Source organism: Arachis stenosperma, chromosome 9 (assembly GCF_014773155.1).
Source record: "Arachis stenosperma cultivar V10309 chromosome 9, arast.V10309.gnm1.PFL2, whole genome shotgun sequence".
NCBI lineage: Eukaryota > Viridiplantae > Streptophyta > Magnoliopsida > Fabales > Fabaceae > Arachis > Arachis stenosperma.
The window spans coordinates 158,221,140-158,239,135 of NC_080385.1; the positions used below are offsets into that span (position 1 = coordinate 158,221,140).

Here is a 17,996-nt window from a genome sequence, read left to right on the forward strand (position 1 = left end):
AGAATTATTGAAAAATCTCATGGAAATTCACTAAAGAACCAGAAGATTCTTAAAACTAGTGAATTTTGTTGTGCTGCATGTTCTCAGGGAAAGTTAATTTTAAGGCCATCACCAGTAAAGATTGGATTTGAGTCTCCTGAATTCCTAGAAAGGATTCAAGGTGATATATGTGGACCTATTCATCCACCATGTGGATCTTTTAGATATTTTATGGTCCTAATAGATGCATCTTCGAGATGGTCACATGTGTGCTTATTATCTTCTCGCAATCTGGCGTTTGCGAGATTATTGGCTCAAATTATTTGATTAAAAGCACAATTTCCAGAAAATCCAATCAAAGCAATTCGTCTTGATAATGCTGGTGAATTTACTTCCCAAGCTTTTGATGCTTATTGTATGGCTAATGGAATAAGTGTTGAACATCCAGTAGCTTATGTTCACACACAAAATGGGTTAGCAGAATCACTTATTAAACGCCTCCAATTAATTGCTAGACCCTTGCTTATGAGAACAAATCTCCCGACTTCAGTTTGGGGGCATGCTATTTTACATGCCGCAGCACTTATTCGTTTGAGGCCAACAAGTTACCATCAGTTCTCTCCTATGCAGTTAGCTTTTGGCCAGCAGCCAAATATTTCTCATTTAAGAATATTTGGGTGTGCAATATATGTTCCCATTGCACCACCTAATCGCACTAAAATGGGACCCCAAAGAAAATTGGGGATATATGTTGGATATGATTCTCCCTCTATAGTGAGGTATCTTGAGATACAAACCGGAGATGTATTTAAAGTCCGGTTTGCGGATTGTCATTTTGATGAATCAAAATTTTCAACATTAGGGGGAGAGAATAACCTTCTTGAAAAGGAGCTTAACTGGAATGCATCATCATTGATGCATTTAGATCCTCGATCAGGGCAATGTGAACTGGAAGTTCAAAAGATTATACATTTGCAAAGAATAGCAAATGATTTGCCTGATGCATTTTCCGATACAAAGAGGATAACTAAATCTTATATACCAGCGAAAAATGCCCCAATTCGAATTGATGTCCCAGTAGGACAAGTAGCCACTGAAGCAAATTCACGCCAGAAGCGTGGCATGCCTGTCGGTTCTAAAGACAAAAATCCTCGAAAGAGAAAAGAGGTAAATACTATTCCTGTTGAAAAAGACATAGTAGAGACACCTGCAGTTGTCCAAAATTCTGATTTAACGCCAAAAGACGTTCAGGTACCTGAAAATTGTGAAAATGACGAGATCTCGATAAATTATGTCTTTACAAGAAAGAAATGGAACCAAAATAAGACAATTGTCAATGAAATATTTGCATATAATGTGGCATTAAATATCATGCATGAAAGTAAGGATCTCGAGCCAAGATCAGTTGAAGAATGTCGACAAAGAAATGATTGGCCAAAATGGGAAGCTGCCATGAAGGCTGAATTAGACTCACTTGCAAAACGTGAAGTCTTTGGACCTGTAGTCCGTACACCTGCAGATGTAAAACCTGTTGGATACAAATGGGTATTTGTAAGAAAACGAAATGAGAAAAATGAAGTTGTGCGCTATAAAGCCCGACTTGTGGCACAAGGTTTTTCACAAAGGCCCGGTATAGATTATGAAGAAACGTATTTCCCTGTAGTGGATGTGATAACATTGTGTTATTTGATCAGTTTATCTGCATATCATAAACTGCATATGCATTTAATGGATGTGGTAACAACCTATTTATACGGCTCATTAGATCGGGATATCTATATGAAAGTCCCTGAAGGACTAAAGATATCTAAACCATCTAAGGAATATTCGCAAGGGTTATACTCAGTCAAATTGCAAAGATCTTTATATGGTCTAAAGCAATCTGGACGAATGTGGTATAATCGTCTTACTGAGTATCTGGCCAAAAACGGTTTCAAGAATGATGACATCTGCCCATGTGTTTTCATAAAGAAAACTACATCTGGGTTCATTATAATTGCTGTGTACGTTGATGATTTAAATATCATTGGGACTCCTGAAGAGATTCCAACAATTATAAAAACTCTAAAAGAAGAGTTTGAGATGAAAGATCTTGGAAAGACTAAATTTTGTCTCGACCTGCAGATCGAGCATATAAAAGATGGGATCTTTGTTCATCAAACAACATACGCAGAAAAGATCTTGAAGAGATTTTATATGGATAAGTCACATCCATTAAGTACCCCAATGATCGTAAGATCTTTGGATGTGAAAAAGGATCAATTCCGTTCTAAAGAAGAAAATGAGGATATCCTTGGTCCTGAAGTACCATATCTTAGTGCCATTGGAGCACTAATGTATCTTGCTAATAATACGCGACCTGACATATCATTCGCGGTGAATTTACTAGCAAGGTATAGTTCCTCTCCAACCAGAAGACATTGGAGTGGAATCAAACAAATTTTTCGATATCTTCATGGAACGGTTGATATGGGATTGTTTTATCCATACGGATCCAAGTCACAACTAGTTGGCTATGCAGATGCCGGATACTTGTCTGATCCACATAAAGGGAGATCTCAAATATGGTGGTACAGCTATATCTTGGAGGTCCACGAAACAGACAATTGCTGCAACATCCTCTAATCATGCTGAAATACTGGCGATTCATGAAGCTAGTCGCGAGTGTTTTTGGCTGAGGAGTTTGATTCAATATATTATGTCATCATGTGGACTGATTGATCATAAGATAGCTCCAACTGTCCTGTTTGAAGATAATACAGCATGCATTGCTCAACTTAAAGGCGGATATATTAAAGGCGATAGAACAAAGCACATTTCTCCCAAATTCTTCTTCACTCATGATCTTCAAAATCAAGGGACAATTGATGTCCAACAGATCCGCTCAAGTGACAATCTGGCAGATTTATTTACAAAGTCACTCCCAAAATCCTCCTTTGAAAGATTGGTACATGAGATTGGGATGCGCCGATTTCGAGACATTAAATGATGTCGGCAAGAGGGGGAGACTGTACTCTTTTTTCCTTGGTCAGATTTTTTCCCATTGGGTTTTTCTTGACAAGGTTTTTAATGAGGCAGTCCCCATTACAAAAGATATTGTACTCTTTTTCCTTCACTAAGGTTTTTCCCATAGGGTTTTCCTTTAGTAAGGTTTTAACGAGGCAATAATCCTAAATGGACATCCAAGGGGGAGTGTTACGATATGGATGTCCATATCCATTCTATGTCTACTCAGCAAGCACTCTTGGAAAGTACATGCATTTAAGAATGTGCGGTGCATGCTTTCCAACCTTTGAAAATGTGAACCTTGAATTTGTATAAATAGAGGAATGATCTTAGGCTTTACATAGCAACATAAGCAAGTAATAAGAAACCTATTCCCTCTTTATGTTACAATCAAATACTCTTCTCCTTATATTTCTACTACAATTCTTTCTCTTCTTTTATTTTATAAGTATTTTAAATTCTATTTTCTATTACTCTTTACATATAATATTAATAGCAATATTAATCATCTTTATTATATTGAGATAGTAACAATAAACAAATGCAATTCTCTCTTTTTATTTTTAATATTTCTTTCTATCTTTGTATATATACACAATACAACATATAATATTATTATATATATATATATATATATATATATATATATATATATATTATTGAGCTAATTATTTTAATACTAGAGTCTTCTATTTATACATCTTTATTTTATATCTTTTATTTATTTTACAATAAAATCAATACGTTATTGACGAAAATTAGCTCAAAGGTTAATGTAAATTACGATTATAAATTTCAGAGTCTAATTTGAGTTCATTAAAATTGTAAGGATCAAATTAAATTCAACTTCAAATTTTGAAGGCCCAAATTGAATATTAAGTCGCAGTTATATTCATGGAGAAAATAGCAGAGATTTAAAAATCAAACCCGATATTAAATTGAGTTGGAGTGTAAGTCATTAGTTCAAAGTTTAATTTTGTTTTTGTTCGTGTAGTTCAAAGTTCGATCACTCGGTTTTTTTTTTTAGCTTACAGGAGCTAATCAAAGTTTATATAGCATATAAGGGCCTAAAAGGCTAAAGCAGTAAAACACTAAAACTAATGCCGGTGAGACATAACCTTTTCAACAGGAAATGATCTGAATCCTATATGTTCCATTTGCTTGTAGGAAGAAGAGACTACGAAAAATGCAATTCTCCGATGTGAATAGACAAGGCCGACTTGGTTTGGCTCACAACTACATAGTGATCTCTGGAGTAAAATAGGACAATTGATTTGGGCCTTATGAAAAAACGAGAGTAAGGAGGTAGCTCACACAGTGGCCCAGCTCAACGACTAAGGGTGTGTTTGGAAAAACCGTTGGAAGAAAAGAAGCCGTTTAAGTTTTTTGAAAGTTTCAACTTTTGGTTTGTCAAATTTTTTTTCTCATAAAAGTAAAAGTAATTTTGCTACCAAAACCACGTATACAAGAAGCAACTATTTGTAGCTTCTGCGTTTTCTTGACGGAACTTTTAGTTCGTAGATACTAACTATTTATTTACCTTTTATCAACTGTATCCTTTAGGTATGTTATTGAATTATTTATAAAATTCTTGTTATTTCTTTATATAAGCTCTATTTTTCTATTATTTATTTTTTTTATTTTTTTCAACTGTTTGTTTGATATTATACACTCTTATAATTGTGATTTTTGTGTATTATGTTTGTTATCTTTTTATAATATGATTTATTGATTTTATTAGGTAAAGTAAATTAAACAAAAAATTAACTGTAAATAATAATAATAGTAAAAAATTATAGCATATTAAAAAAAATACTAAAAATATACTATATAAAAAGATCATCAAGAACTTTCAGATTTGTTTCAATCAATACAAGGTAAATATTTAATTTTTTTATTATTTTTAGTACTCTCTTTTATAATTGTAATTCTCGTATACTATATTTTAGTGTAATTTTTTATAATATAAATTATGATTCCATTAAAAAAGATAAATTAAATAAAAAATTAATCATAGATAATAATAAAATTATAAACGTTGGATTCCAAATTAATATTAAGAATAAGATTATTGAAAAAATATATTTTGTCTATTTTTATATGTTGTTTTTATTTTAGTAAGTAAATATTAATTTTATTACAAAATTAAATAAGATCTATTTAAATATCTAAATTAAAATGATAGGATAATATAAAAATATTATTTAAGTTGATGTCCATTTTAGTAACTTTTTATCTAAAAGTGATTTTGAATGGTATAAGCCAAACAACATGTATTTTACTATAATTCATTTTGATACAAAAGTTACCAAACATAAATCACTTTAACACAAACTTACTTTTTATCAAAATCAAGTTTGCAAAATCAATTTTATGCAAACTCCCTTTTATAAACTATAATCCAAATACACACTAAGACACTCTTCTTTCAAATTGTGGCGGCGATACTAAGCAAAGAAGAATTGAGGAGAAAGGTGCGCCAAAGAAGCAACAACTACAACACCTCGGTAGGAACGGTTGGATTTTTTCTCTCCTTTGTGAGACCCAAGCCCAATATTTTGGGGATGTATTCTTGCACCCTAGTGTCATAACCCTAATTTAGATTTTGGGGGATCATTTGAGAGAAAGAGAGTAGCCACCAAAGAGAGAAAGAAGGGGAAAAATAGAATTTTCGTTTTGTCCAAAGCAATAAATTTCAAAGGGTAATTTTTCAGTTATTCACCGTTGAATCGACTTGAAATTTAAACTGCGTGTTCCTATAATCTTGTTCTTCATTCTGGTCGGTGAAGATGTTGATTGAAGATTTGTAGTGAGAGAAATTAGGTTTCCCGTTTTTACACAGAGCAGCAATCTTGGAACGGCAATTTCTCATTCTTTCACCATTGGATCAACGTGAAATTTGGACTATAGATTCTTCACATTTTGTTCTTCATTATGAACGGTGAAGATTTTAATTAAAGGTCTATAGAGGGAGAAATTGGCTTCGACAATAACTCTGTTTTTTGGGTATATTTCATCTTCTTGCTTCTTATTTGTGAGCTTTCATGCTTTCATGTTTTGGCTGGTTATATGCACGTTTTTGTACTTTGTTTGAGACTCTATTGTACCTCATTGATTATAGTAGAACTATTTCATTGGTTTGGACGACCTGTGGTTTTTACCTCTCACATTGAGGGGATTTTCCACGTTAAAATTTCGGTGTGTTTTTGTTATTACTTTACTTGCTATATTTGCTTGGTATAGTTGCTGCCATATTGTGTTGTGAGTGCTTCGATATTGTTCTTGTGTTAGATATTTGTGTCATTTCCGCTGCTAGGCTCTTTTATACTGGCATCAGAGCTTGTTCGTATTTTTTCGGGCTTGTGATTCTATGAACAATGGAAGCTAATAGTAATACTAGTAGGATGATCACTCTTAATGGTCCTAATTATGATTTGTGGAAGTAAAAAATGGAAGATTTACTTTATGTCAAGAATTTTCATCAACCAGTTTTTGGTACAGAGAAGTCTAATGATAATTCTGATGATGATTGGATTTGTTGCATAGACAAGTCTATGGATATATTAGGCGGTGGGTTGACGATAATGTGTTGAACTATATTATTGGAGAGACACATGCTCGGACCCTTTGGATTAAGCTTGAACAGTTGTATGCTCGGAAAACTGGGAATAACAAGATGTTTTTGATCAAGCAGTTGTTGGCTTTGAAATATACAGATGGGACATCAATGACAGATCACTTGAATAATTTTTAAGGAATTATGAATCAGTTATCTTCCATGGGTATCAAGTTTGATGAAGAGGTTCAAAGATTGTTACTTCTTGGCTCCTTACCAGACTCGGGGAAATTCTCAAAATGTCATTATCTAATTCTGCTCCTGATGGTGTAATCTCTATAGATCTTGCCAAGAGCAGTATTTTGAATGAAGAGATGAGAAGAAAGTCACAAGTTACATCGACTACACATTCAGATGTTCTTGTTTCTGAGTCTAGGGGGAGAAACAAAAGTCGAGGTTCTAAAAGCAGAGATCAAAGAAGAAGCAAGTCTCGAGGAAAGTATAAGAATATTGAGTGCCATCATTGTGGTCAAAAGGGACATGTGAAGAAATTTTGTTGGCAGCTAAAGAAGGAGAAAGCCAATGCAAGTAAAGACAAGAGCACAAATAAAGATGATGGTAGCAAGGAAGACAAGGTTAATGTAACTCATGATGATTTTCTTGTTATTGGGGAGTTTGAATCTGTTAACCTTGTTGATAATAGCATTAGTTGGGTGATTGATAGTGGTGCTTCTATTCATGTTACATCTAGGAGGAATTTGTTTACATCCTATACTCCTAGTGATTTTGGTGATGTGAAAATGGCTCATCAAGGTATTTCCAAATGTGCTGGTGTTGGACAAGTTTGCTTAGAAACCTCCAACGGTACCAAGTTGACTTTAAAGCGTGTGAAGCATGTTCCAGATATTCGGTTGAACTTACTTTCTGTTGGTAAGTTGTGTGATGAAGACTTGGATAGCTCATTTTCTCGTGATAGTTGGAAGCTCACCAAGGGTCCCATGGTTGTTGCTAGAGGTACTCGACACTCTACTCTTTATTTAACTCAAGCAAAGATTGTGAAAGATGTTGTTAATACTGCTGAGTTTGTTGATGAAACTGATTTATGGCATAAGAGATTCTGTCATATGAGTGAGAAGGGCATGAATATGTTATCCAAGATGAATCTTTTATTTGGTTTTAAGGTTGTTTTGCAAAAGTGCAACCATTGCTTTGCTGGAAAATAAAACAGGGTTTCTTTTAAGAGCCATCCACCTTCAAGGAAGTCGAAGATACTTGACTTGGTGCATTCTGATGTATGTGGGCCGATGAAGACAAGGACACTTGGAGGGTCTATCTATTTTGTAACCTTTATTGATGATCATTCTAGAAAATTATGGGTTTACACTTTGAAGACCAAAGATCAAGTTTTGAATGTGTTCAAGCAATTTCAAGCTTCTGTTGAAAGAGAAACTGGGAAGAAGTTGAAATGCATTCGTACTGACAATGGTGGTGAGTACTCAGGTCCATTTGATACTTATTGTAAAGAGCATGGTATAAGACATCAGAAGACTCCTCCGAAGACTCCTCAGTTGAATGGCTTGGTTAAAAGGATGAACAGAACATTGATTGAAAGAGTTAGGTGCTTATTGTCACAATCTGGATTGGCAAATTCCTTTTGGGGTGAAGCTTTGAGCACTACTGTTCATGTCTTGAACCAGACACCATGTGTTCCCTTACAATTTAAAGTGCTAGAGAAAATATGGTCAGGTAAAGATGTTTCTTAAGCTCATTTAAGAGTCTTTGGATGTAAAGCTTTTGTTCATATTCCCAAAGATGAGGGATCTAAGTTTGATGTAAAGATTAGGCAATGTATTTTTATTTGCTATGGCATGGATGAGTTTGGTTACAGGTTTTATGATCCTGTTAGCAAGAAGGTGATTCGGAGTAGAGACGTTGTCTTTGTTGAAGACCAAACATTGAAGGATGTTGATAATGCAAAGAAGCCAATGGTTCAGCCTAGTGATGATTTTTCTGATTTGGATATTACTCCCTCTTTGCATATGGTAGAAGATGGTAGAGTTGAAGCTCAAAATAATGAGCATGATACAAGTGCAGGTGAAGATGAAACAATTGATCCGATACTTGATGAAGTTGGTGATGATGATCAAGATGAAGAACCAACTTTAGAAATTCCTGTAAATGCACTTAGAAGGTCTACAAGAGAGAGAAAGCCTTCGTCAAGGTATTCTCTACATGAGTTTGTTTTGTTGACTGATGGGGGAGAACTTGAATGCTTTGGATAGGCTATTGAAGATGAAAGCAAAGCTCAATGGCTTGAAGCTATGCAAGAAGAAATGAAGTCCTTGCTTGAGAATGATACATTTGAGTTGGTGAAGCTACTGAAAGGTATGCGAGTTTTGAAGAACAAATGGGTATTCAGAATCAAGAATGAAGAACATAATTCTAAGCCTCGGTATAAGGCTAGATTGGTTGTTAGAGACTTTAACCAGAGAAAAGGTGTTAATTATGAGGAGATATTTTCTCCTGTTGTGAGGATGTCATCCATTCGTGCTGTACTTGGATTAGCAGCATCTCTTGAGTTGGAGATTGAGCAAATGGATGTGAAGACAACTTTTCTTCATGGTGATTTAGACAAGGAGATCTACATGAAGCAACCAGAGAGTTTTGTTGTTAAAGGAAAGGAAGATTTTGTGTGCAAGCTTAAAAAGAGTCTTTATGGGTTGAAGCAAGCTCTAAGACAGTTGTGCAAGAAGTTTGAATCTGTTATGGAGAAGCATGGTTACCATAAGACAAATTCAGATCATTGTGTATTTGTGCAAAAATTTTCTAATGATGATTTTATCATTCTTTTGTTTTATGTCGATGATATTTTGATTGTGGGCAAGAATGCTTTGAGAATTAAGGAGTTGAAGAAATAGTTGAGCAAGTTCTTTGCTATGAAGAACTTGGGACTTGCCAAATAGATTTTGGGCATGACTATTACTCGTTATAGAGATTGCAAGAAGTTTTATTTGTCACAGGAGAAGTACATAAAGAATGTGCTTCAAAGGTTTGGCATGAATGATGCCAAATGTGTTGCTAGTTCTTTTGCTCCTCATTTTAAGTTGAGCACCAAGCAGTGTCCAACCACTGATGAGGAGAAACAAGCAATGGATGAAATTTCTTATGCCTCAGCTGTTGGAAGCTTGATGTATGCTATGGTGTATACTAAACCAGACATTGCTCATGCGGTTGGTACTATGAGTCGTTTTCTCTCTAATCCAAGTAAAGAACATTGGAATGCTGTTAAATGGATTATGAGATATCTCAAAGGTACAACTAACTTGAGTTTGAGTTTTGGTGGTGAGAAACCTTTGCTAGTTGACTTTACTGATGCAAACATGGTAGGAGATATTGATTCTTGAAAATCTACTTCAGGTTATTTTGTCAAATTTGCAGGGGGACTATTTCATGGCAGTCAAGACTACAAAATTGTGTTGCACTTTCTACCACAGAGGCAGAGTTTACTGCAGCAAATAAAGCATGTAAAGAGTTGTTGTGGATAAAGAAGTTTCTTGCAGCACTTGGTTTCAAGCAAGACCGTTATGTGTTATTGTATGATAGCCAAAGTGTTATTCATCTTGCCAAGAATTCTATTTTTGATCCAAGATCTAAACATATTGATGTTAGGTATTACTGGATACGGAATATGTTAGATTCCAAGTTGTTGGAACTTGAGAAAATTCACACTGATGACAACGGTGCTGATATGTTGACAAAAACATTGTCAAGAGAAAAGTTTGAAACATGTTGTTTGATCGCCGGAATGGCGAGGGCCTCCACCTAGTCGAGATGGGGAAGATTTGTTGGATTTTTTATCTCCTTCGTGAGGCCCAAGCCCAACATTTTGGGGGTGTATTCGTGCACCCTAGTGTCACAACCCTAATTTAGATTTTGGGGGTCATTTGAGAGAAAGAGAGTAGCCACCAAAGAGAGAAAGAAGGGGAAAAACAAAATTCCCGTTTTTGCCCAAAGCAGTAAATTTCAAATGAAATTTTCTCAGTTGTTTACCATTGGATCAGCTTGAAATTTAAACTGCGTGTTCCTATCATCTTGTTCTTCATTCTGGTCGGTGAAAATGTTGATTGGGGATTTGCAATGAGAGAAATTGGCTTTGCAAGAGAGAAATTAAGTTTTCCGTTTTTACACAAAGCAATAATCTTGGAACGGCAGTTTCTCATTCTTTCACCGTTGGATCAACATAAAATTTGGACTGTAGATTCTTCACATTTTGTTCTTTATTCTGAATAGTGAAGATTTTAATTGAGATTTGCAGAGGGAGAAATTGGCTTCGATAGCAACTTTGTTTTTTGGATATATTTCATCTTCTTGCTTCTTATTTGTGAGCTTTTGTGCTTTGATGTTTTGGCTGGTTATATGCACGTTTTTGTGCTTTGTTTGAGACTCTCTTGTATTTCATTTGATTATAGTAGAGCTATTTCATTGGTATGAACGACTCGTGGTTTTTACCTCTCACATTGAAGAGGTTTTCCACGTTAAAATCTCGGTGTGTTCTTGTTATTGCTTTAGTTGCTATATTTGCTTGTTATAGTTGTTGCCATATTGTGTTATGAGTGCTTCTATATTGTTCTTGTGTTGGATATTTGTGTCGTTTCCACTGCTAGGCTCTTTCAAGAACTAGCCCGGCGGTATCTAAGCCACCGCTCCGGCTTGGAGATGGAGGCCTCTGAAGTCAGGGATGAGTATCACAACCTCAAGGACTTCCTTCCACTCATCTGAACTATATTGCCAACCTGCAGCGATGAGAAGAAGAATCAGCGCCGTCTCTTCCCTGTTCTGGCGAGCCGGAGTCCCACAACCACAGCACCGTGCAACCGTTGGAGAAGTGAGAACACAACCAATTTCAGCAACATCTTATATCGTGAAACCATTTCGACAAGATTAATTAAAACAGAATTTGACATTGACACCTTGGAACCCCAATGATGGTTCCTCCTCAACTAGACTAGACGCCCTGCATTGCACCAATGAAATGTATGCAAAATGTGATCCAGGTTTAATAAAAGTATACATGAGATGCTGAAACACGGCTGTAATCTGCCAAATTATTTATCAAACTTCCCAACACTGATTATATGTGGCTCATACTACTTCAACTCTGCGACATTTTGACTATGTACTTAGAATCTACTCTACAAGGTAAATGCTATCTTGTTCTTTTATACTTACAGAAGAGCTCCAATAATTGCTGCGAGACATCTGCAACAAGGTGAGATTAATCATCAGAAAATATAAAATACAAAACTATTTTTCGCAGCTGAAAAGTAGGCTGACAGCGATTCAAGAAGATACCTTCCAAAATAATAAAGATCGCTCAATTTTTAACTGCATAAGATTTATCCCAATCTTGATATTAAAAAAGGATGTGGGATGAGGTTACCTTGAAGAATGGATGGTGTTGTCTGGAACTCTTGCCAGATGTTCCGATCAGCAGCAAGATCCATGTTGAGAAACTTGGCAGCAAGATATGCAGCTCCAGCAGCAATATGTTCAGGTTTAAATTGAAGCCAAAGAGAACTCCGAAGCCTGCAATACATGTTTCGGCTTCAGAAGGTCATTTGAGACAAATAACTACCGCCAGCATTGGTCAACACAAATAATTTTTTTTCTTTTTTTTAAGGTGCTACACAGTTCTCAACACAATACCATATAAATTGCGAAAAACTTTCTAAAGCAATGGAGATCCAGAATTCAGAGTGCTAACAGACTCAACATTGATGAGTAATAACAAAGATTAATAAATTATTTTCTTTTTGTCAAATATATAAACATATGCTTAAAAGAAGCAGAGCCACCAGTGAACCACTCAGGCTGCCCCACTCATTAAAAATGTGTGGGGTGGCCTTTATCTTGCTTATTATTACAGAGTTTGAATTAAGTTCCTCTGAAAAAGAATTTGGATGTTTAGTTTGTTAAGCTCACAAACTGGTTCATAATAGATCAATTTCTTTGATACATTATTTATTTATTCGAATTTGATTTACATATATTGCTAAATAATAAGCATGTAAAAATGGAATCAAACCTTTAAAAAATACATCTCTTCTGCAAATAAATACATTTTTCCATAACAATCAAATCCAGAAAAATGGCAGCATGCATTTGATGTCCTAGAACCTAAAGATGATGACCTTGATATGGCTGAATTCTTTTCGACTACAGAACCAGCACTCTATTCAATAAGCAAATTTAGGAACTTCTAAAATTAAGAGATCAACCATTACCAGATGACCAGAAACATAAAGGGCACAAGCTTGTCTTACAAACACAGGAAAACCACTAAAGTAAAAGGAGTTAGGCATCTAGAACTGCAAGCTACACATGCTACCCAAGCATCTAGGCTTTGCCTTTGAGTCATCTACCCCTAAATATACGACACACATCCATAATTGATTTCAATTTGGGAGGTTCAACATCTACATTTCGAAATAACCTAGGTTTACACAAAGGATGAACAGACCAATTCCAAATCATGAACAATGCTCGTATATCACAATTGGATGCCTGGGAATGCTACACTAAAGAAACTTTTTCGAAAATGGAATTAAGAGTCTGACAATTTTAAATAGCCATATATTACTTTCTTCTTCCTGTAACGAAAAATACATTCCCATTACAAACTTAACCAGACCTAACCTTGGACAAAGAAACTACAAACGAATTACTTGAACAGATGAAAAATCAGTACAAATTTTGAAAAATAATATTCATGATTTAGAAGGTATTAAAGAATAAAACATGCACGCATGCACACACACACTCACATCTTACACTAAAGTCTAAACTGGGATAAAAGAAATAATTTCAAAATTTAAAACACTCGTGGAAGAGAAAGCTGTCGAAACTATTCCATTTGATTGACCAACAAATTCAATGTGGTTAGAGAATGGGGGAATTTAGGACAGCTTTCAGAAACCAAAGAAATTTCAATTATAAGATAGCATTAACAGCTTTCACTAACCAATTACTAGAACAAATGAACCAAAAAAAAGGGATAATAAACAAAAATTCAGTATCAGCATAGGAACTGAGCAGGAAAGACATCAACATCTTGTCAAATGAGGAATGACTAGCATTTTTTTTTCAGGATAAGAAATGACCCAGACCACATCTGAATTTTGAACTATTTGAAAATTTTTGTTGGTTTTTTCAAATAATTTCTAATTTGTATGACCATCCAACCCATTTTACTAAAAAAGCAATGTATGATCTCCCAATCCATTTGACCGGCTATGATCTTTCTTTTTCCCTTTCAACAAACAACTTAGTCCATGCTTCAATTTTGGACTGTTTGAAATTTTTTGTTGGTTTGTTCAGATCATTTCTATGATCTCCAACCATTAATTAACAAAGCAAAACCATTTCTAAGATCCTTCAACCCTTTTTAGCTGAGACTTCTTTTTTTCCAGGACAACAAATGACTCGGTCCATTTATGAATTTTGGACCGTGTGAATTTCGGAATGCCAGGCCAACTGCAGAAGCAATGCAGGTCCCTGACACTTATGAAGTTGGCCTGGAATTCGTTTGCAATTGCTTTTGTAAACAGGGTTTTGCCGCAGCCCGGAGGGCCAAAGAAAAGAACACCTTTGGAAGGCGACATGCCAAATTTCTCAAACTTCTCAGCATGTTCCACCGGGTATTGAACCATCTATAAACAGTAAAATAAATCTCTTATATTAATAAATTGTTGAAAACATACCTAATATACAACACATTTAAGATTCGGAATATGAAATCAAATTTTCGAATTTTTGCACCTCTTGAAGCTCCCTTTTAACATTTCTCTAGACCTCCAATATCATCATAGGAAACATTTGGAACTTCCATCATGGTTCATGTAAACAATTTCCAAATTAAAGGTCAACATAATAATAAAAGAACATTTTCATTCAATTTTGTAACTGAAATAATAACAGAACTCAATAAATACAAAGGATAAGACATTAATATGCTAAATGCATTGTATATATTTGCAAGAGTAGTGTCTTTCTTTTCCAAAGTTTATGCAATCAAAAAAGATTAATCATGCTTAGAATCATTCAGGTTGAGAATTCAGCAAGGGAACTCACTATTGCACACAACACAGATGGGTTTGAAGAAGTCAAAGCAGTTTGGAAGTGCTCATTGGTGACAACCATAGAATTCAAAATCTCAATATCACTCGATTCATCCTCCAAGTCAATCACATCCATCTTCTCTCTTATACAATGCAGAACAAAATCTCTTATTCAAGGTCTGCTCCTAGATAACGATGAGTGTCCCTTGCAACTCTTTCAAGATCAACCTGAAAAAACACAGAAAACAATTTAGAATTGTTAAGCATAACATTTACAATTTAGATTTAAAGTGAGGAACTTGAACTTGTAATCTTTCTTTTCACTTTTCCGGCACCAATCAACTACATATCAGAACAATAGATTACAAGTTCAAGTTCCTCACTTCAAATCATAACTGTAACATATATTATGCATGTCAATTTTTCTCTTTATTATCTTGATTTCTAAACTCCTATTATAAACACCACAACATTTCACAGCTAGATCAAAGAATTATTGCTATCAGAAGTCCATTTCCTATTTTAATGAATAAAGCTAGCACTAGAAACACATAACTAGACTTTATTATCACATTGAATTAATAATAACAGTAGTATTGAGAGAGATAAACTCACTGATCAGAAGAAGAGGATTGACCCTTTTGAGGAGCAAGTGAGGTTGGATCAGCCATGACCTTTATCAGAACTTATTCTTGGTCTTTCAATATCATACTCCAAGCTTACACGATGTTTAGCAGCTTAGCTCTATATGCAAAAGTTTGTGCTTTGTGTTAATTCATAATACACGTTAACTATCACGCGAAAGTGTGTGTGAAAAAATAGTCGAAAATAATTAAATAAATTAATATATTTGACTAAATTATTTAATGTAATACATGTTGAGATCTTAATTATCATTTTACATGAATAATCATCTCTTTTTATTAAATATTTTCATAAATAATTATTCATGTAAAATATCTTTATACAGATGATAACTTCAATTCTGTCAATGCTATTTCAATTTAACAACAATGGAGCAACCACTAAGCTCCCAGATCAACTGAAAAAATTGCATCACCTCTTACCTTATGCAACCAAAATTTTCTTATTGACAGCTTCATATATGCAATTTTGGAAGCTTAAAAGGCCAAAGAGCCCAAGTCTGGATTAAACTGACTGCAACCAGGTACCTTCCGCACCCTACTGTTCCTCATCTTCGTTCTTACAAGGGAAACATCTATCCATCGATTTGCTGCTGCATAGATGTTAGACAACAGCACATAGTTAGCAGCATTTTGAGGCTCAATCTCAAAAAGTTGATTAGCAGCAATCTCTCCTAACTCTGAATCACCATATGCTTTACATGCCGCAAGAAGTGCACCCCAGGCAGCAGCATGAGGCTCCACTGGCATTACTTTTATAAGCTCATAAGCATCCCGTAAATGCCCTGATCGACTTAGAAGGTCAACCATACATGCATAGTGATCAGGTGAAGGACTAATGCAGTACTTTTCCTTCATGGAGCGGAAGTAGTTCCAGCCCTCATCAACAAGTCCAGCATGACTACAAGCTGTTAGAATGATTTTGAAGGCCACCTCATCCGGAGTTAGCCCATCCTTCACCATCCTGTTAAAGAAATTCAGTGCATCTTCCTCGAATCCATGAATTGACAACCCTTGTATCATCGAACAATATGAGACTAGATCACGGTTAGGCGTTTCTTCAAATAATTTTAATGCCCTTTCCATGTTTCCACATTTAGCATTCATATCCAGAAGCGCTGCAATCACATGGTCCTGTTTCATATCAATAGAGCTCTTGTTTACATAAGAATCAACCCATCGAGCCAGTTCTAAATTACCCAACTGAGAAGAAGCTGACATCAAGCTAACCAATATGAATTCATCAGGTTTCACATTCATTGATTCCATCTCAAGAAATACTCTCAAGGCCCTGTTAGGTTGACCATTCTGTACATACCCTGATATCAAAGTAGACCATGCAACAATATCCTTTTCCGGAGCTTGGTCAAACAAGAACCTTGAGGTAGCCATGTCACCAGCCTTTGCATAGCCATCAATCATGATCGTGAAAGAAACAACACTCTTTTCCGGCATAGCATCAAGTACTACCCTAGCATTGCCCAAATCCCCCACCTTCACAAAACCCCATATCATCGCATTCCATGATGCCACATTCCTCTGCGGCATTTCATCAAACAGCCTCTTTGCCTCCACCATATCCCCAACCTTCACATAGCCAACCACCATAGCCGTCCATGAAACTGCATTCTTCTCAGACATTCCATCAAACACCTTGCGAGCGTCACCAATCTTTCCACATTTTCCATACATATCGACCAAACAGGTTCCAACAAACATATCACCTTCAACCCCACACCTCAACGCCGAGCCATGGAGCAATTTTCCTTCCCAGGATCTGCACATGCTTGAACAAGCCTTAATCACAGAAGAGTAAGTGTACCTATCCGGAAGGGACCCATGTGCCTTCATGCGAATAAAAGCAGAGAGGGTGTCGAAAAAGTAACTTCCTTTGGTGTGGGCTCCAATGAGGGAGTTCCAGAGGAAAGGGGAAGGGCCAAGGACGCAGTCGAAGACGGCGGTGTAATATGAAGCAGTGGCGGCAAAGGAGGCGGAAAGGGAAATGAAGCGGGAGATGATGAGGTGATCTTGCTCTAGGCCTCGTTGGATGATGGAGGCGTGGACTTGGTAGAGGTGATGAATGGTCTTGCAGGCCTTAAGAAGGGTGGTAATGGCGGCAGTTGAACGCGGCGGAGAAGAAGAGTGTTGAAATATTGAATTCATTGGAAGGAGCTGCTTTTTGCTCTCCCTGATTTCTCTCCTTAAGTCATCCGCTTTGGTACATTCTTGATAAATTTACACGCCAAAAAAGATTGAAAGGAGAATAAGAAAGTGGCAATGCACTTCAATACGTTCTGCGAGGAAGAACAAATAGAATGAGACTCCCTGCTGCAAAGATACATCAAAACTGGTCCGATTGCCGCTCCAACCAAATTCAGTTTGCGTCTAAACATCTTCATAAACCCAAAGAGTCTTGTTATTACTTATTAATTATATTAATATGATAGTGGGTTAGGAAATTATAGTGGTGTGTTTGTAACCGGTTCTCTTCTAGGTGCGGGTCGGGTTTTCAGCCCATGACACTACCAAAAAATAAAAGCATTAGTATCACCAAAAAGTATTAATTGTAAGCTTCGTAACGTATATCTATTATTTATTTTCTATTTACATATATAGGAAAAGTTAGGAGAAATTTAGGGACAAATTGCATATTTAAATAAAATAAAGCTCAAAATTATTCATTTGTAATATTTG

General features: G+C 35.7%; 1 protein-coding gene across 4 annotated transcripts; it reads right to left on the reverse strand.

Moving 5' to 3' along the window:
• Positions 1 to 11,312: 11,312 nt before the first annotated feature.
• On the reverse strand, positions 11,313 to 17,674 carry LOC130948257 (putative pentatricopeptide repeat-containing protein At5g37570). Of its 4 annotated transcripts, XM_057876964.1 has the most exons (7): positions 15,726 to 17,674; positions 15,274 to 15,402; positions 14,672 to 14,886; positions 14,360 to 14,422; positions 14,187 to 14,250; positions 11,982 to 12,127; positions 11,313 to 11,800 (listed from the first exon to the last, which is right to left on the reverse strand). In XM_057876964.1, the coding sequence occupies exon 1, from the start codon at positions 17,463 to 17,465 to the stop codon at positions 15,780 to 15,782; it is 1,686 nt and encodes a 561-aa protein (XP_057732947.1). In that variant the 5' UTR covers positions 17,466 to 17,674; the 3' UTR covers positions 11,313 to 11,800; positions 11,982 to 12,127; positions 14,187 to 14,250; positions 14,360 to 14,422; positions 14,672 to 14,886; positions 15,274 to 15,402; positions 15,726 to 15,779. The 4 variants fall into 4 exon arrangements, with proteins under 4 accessions (XP_057732947.1, XP_057732948.1, XP_057732946.1 ...); XM_057876965.1 differs by lacking the exons at positions 14,187 to 14,250; positions 14,360 to 14,422 and having other exon boundaries at positions 15,726 to 15,895; positions 15,982 to 17,674; XM_057876963.1 differs by lacking the exon at positions 14,187 to 14,250 and having other exon boundaries at positions 14,302 to 14,422.
• Between the last annotated feature and the right edge of the window lie 322 nt (positions 17,675 to 17,996).

What these genes read in the sequence shown, in the direction of transcription:
- LOC130948257 (XM_057876962.1), bottom strand. Translation starts at nt 17,465, where the DNA reads ATGAATTCAATATTTCAACACTCTTCTTCTCCGCCGCGTTCAACTGCC.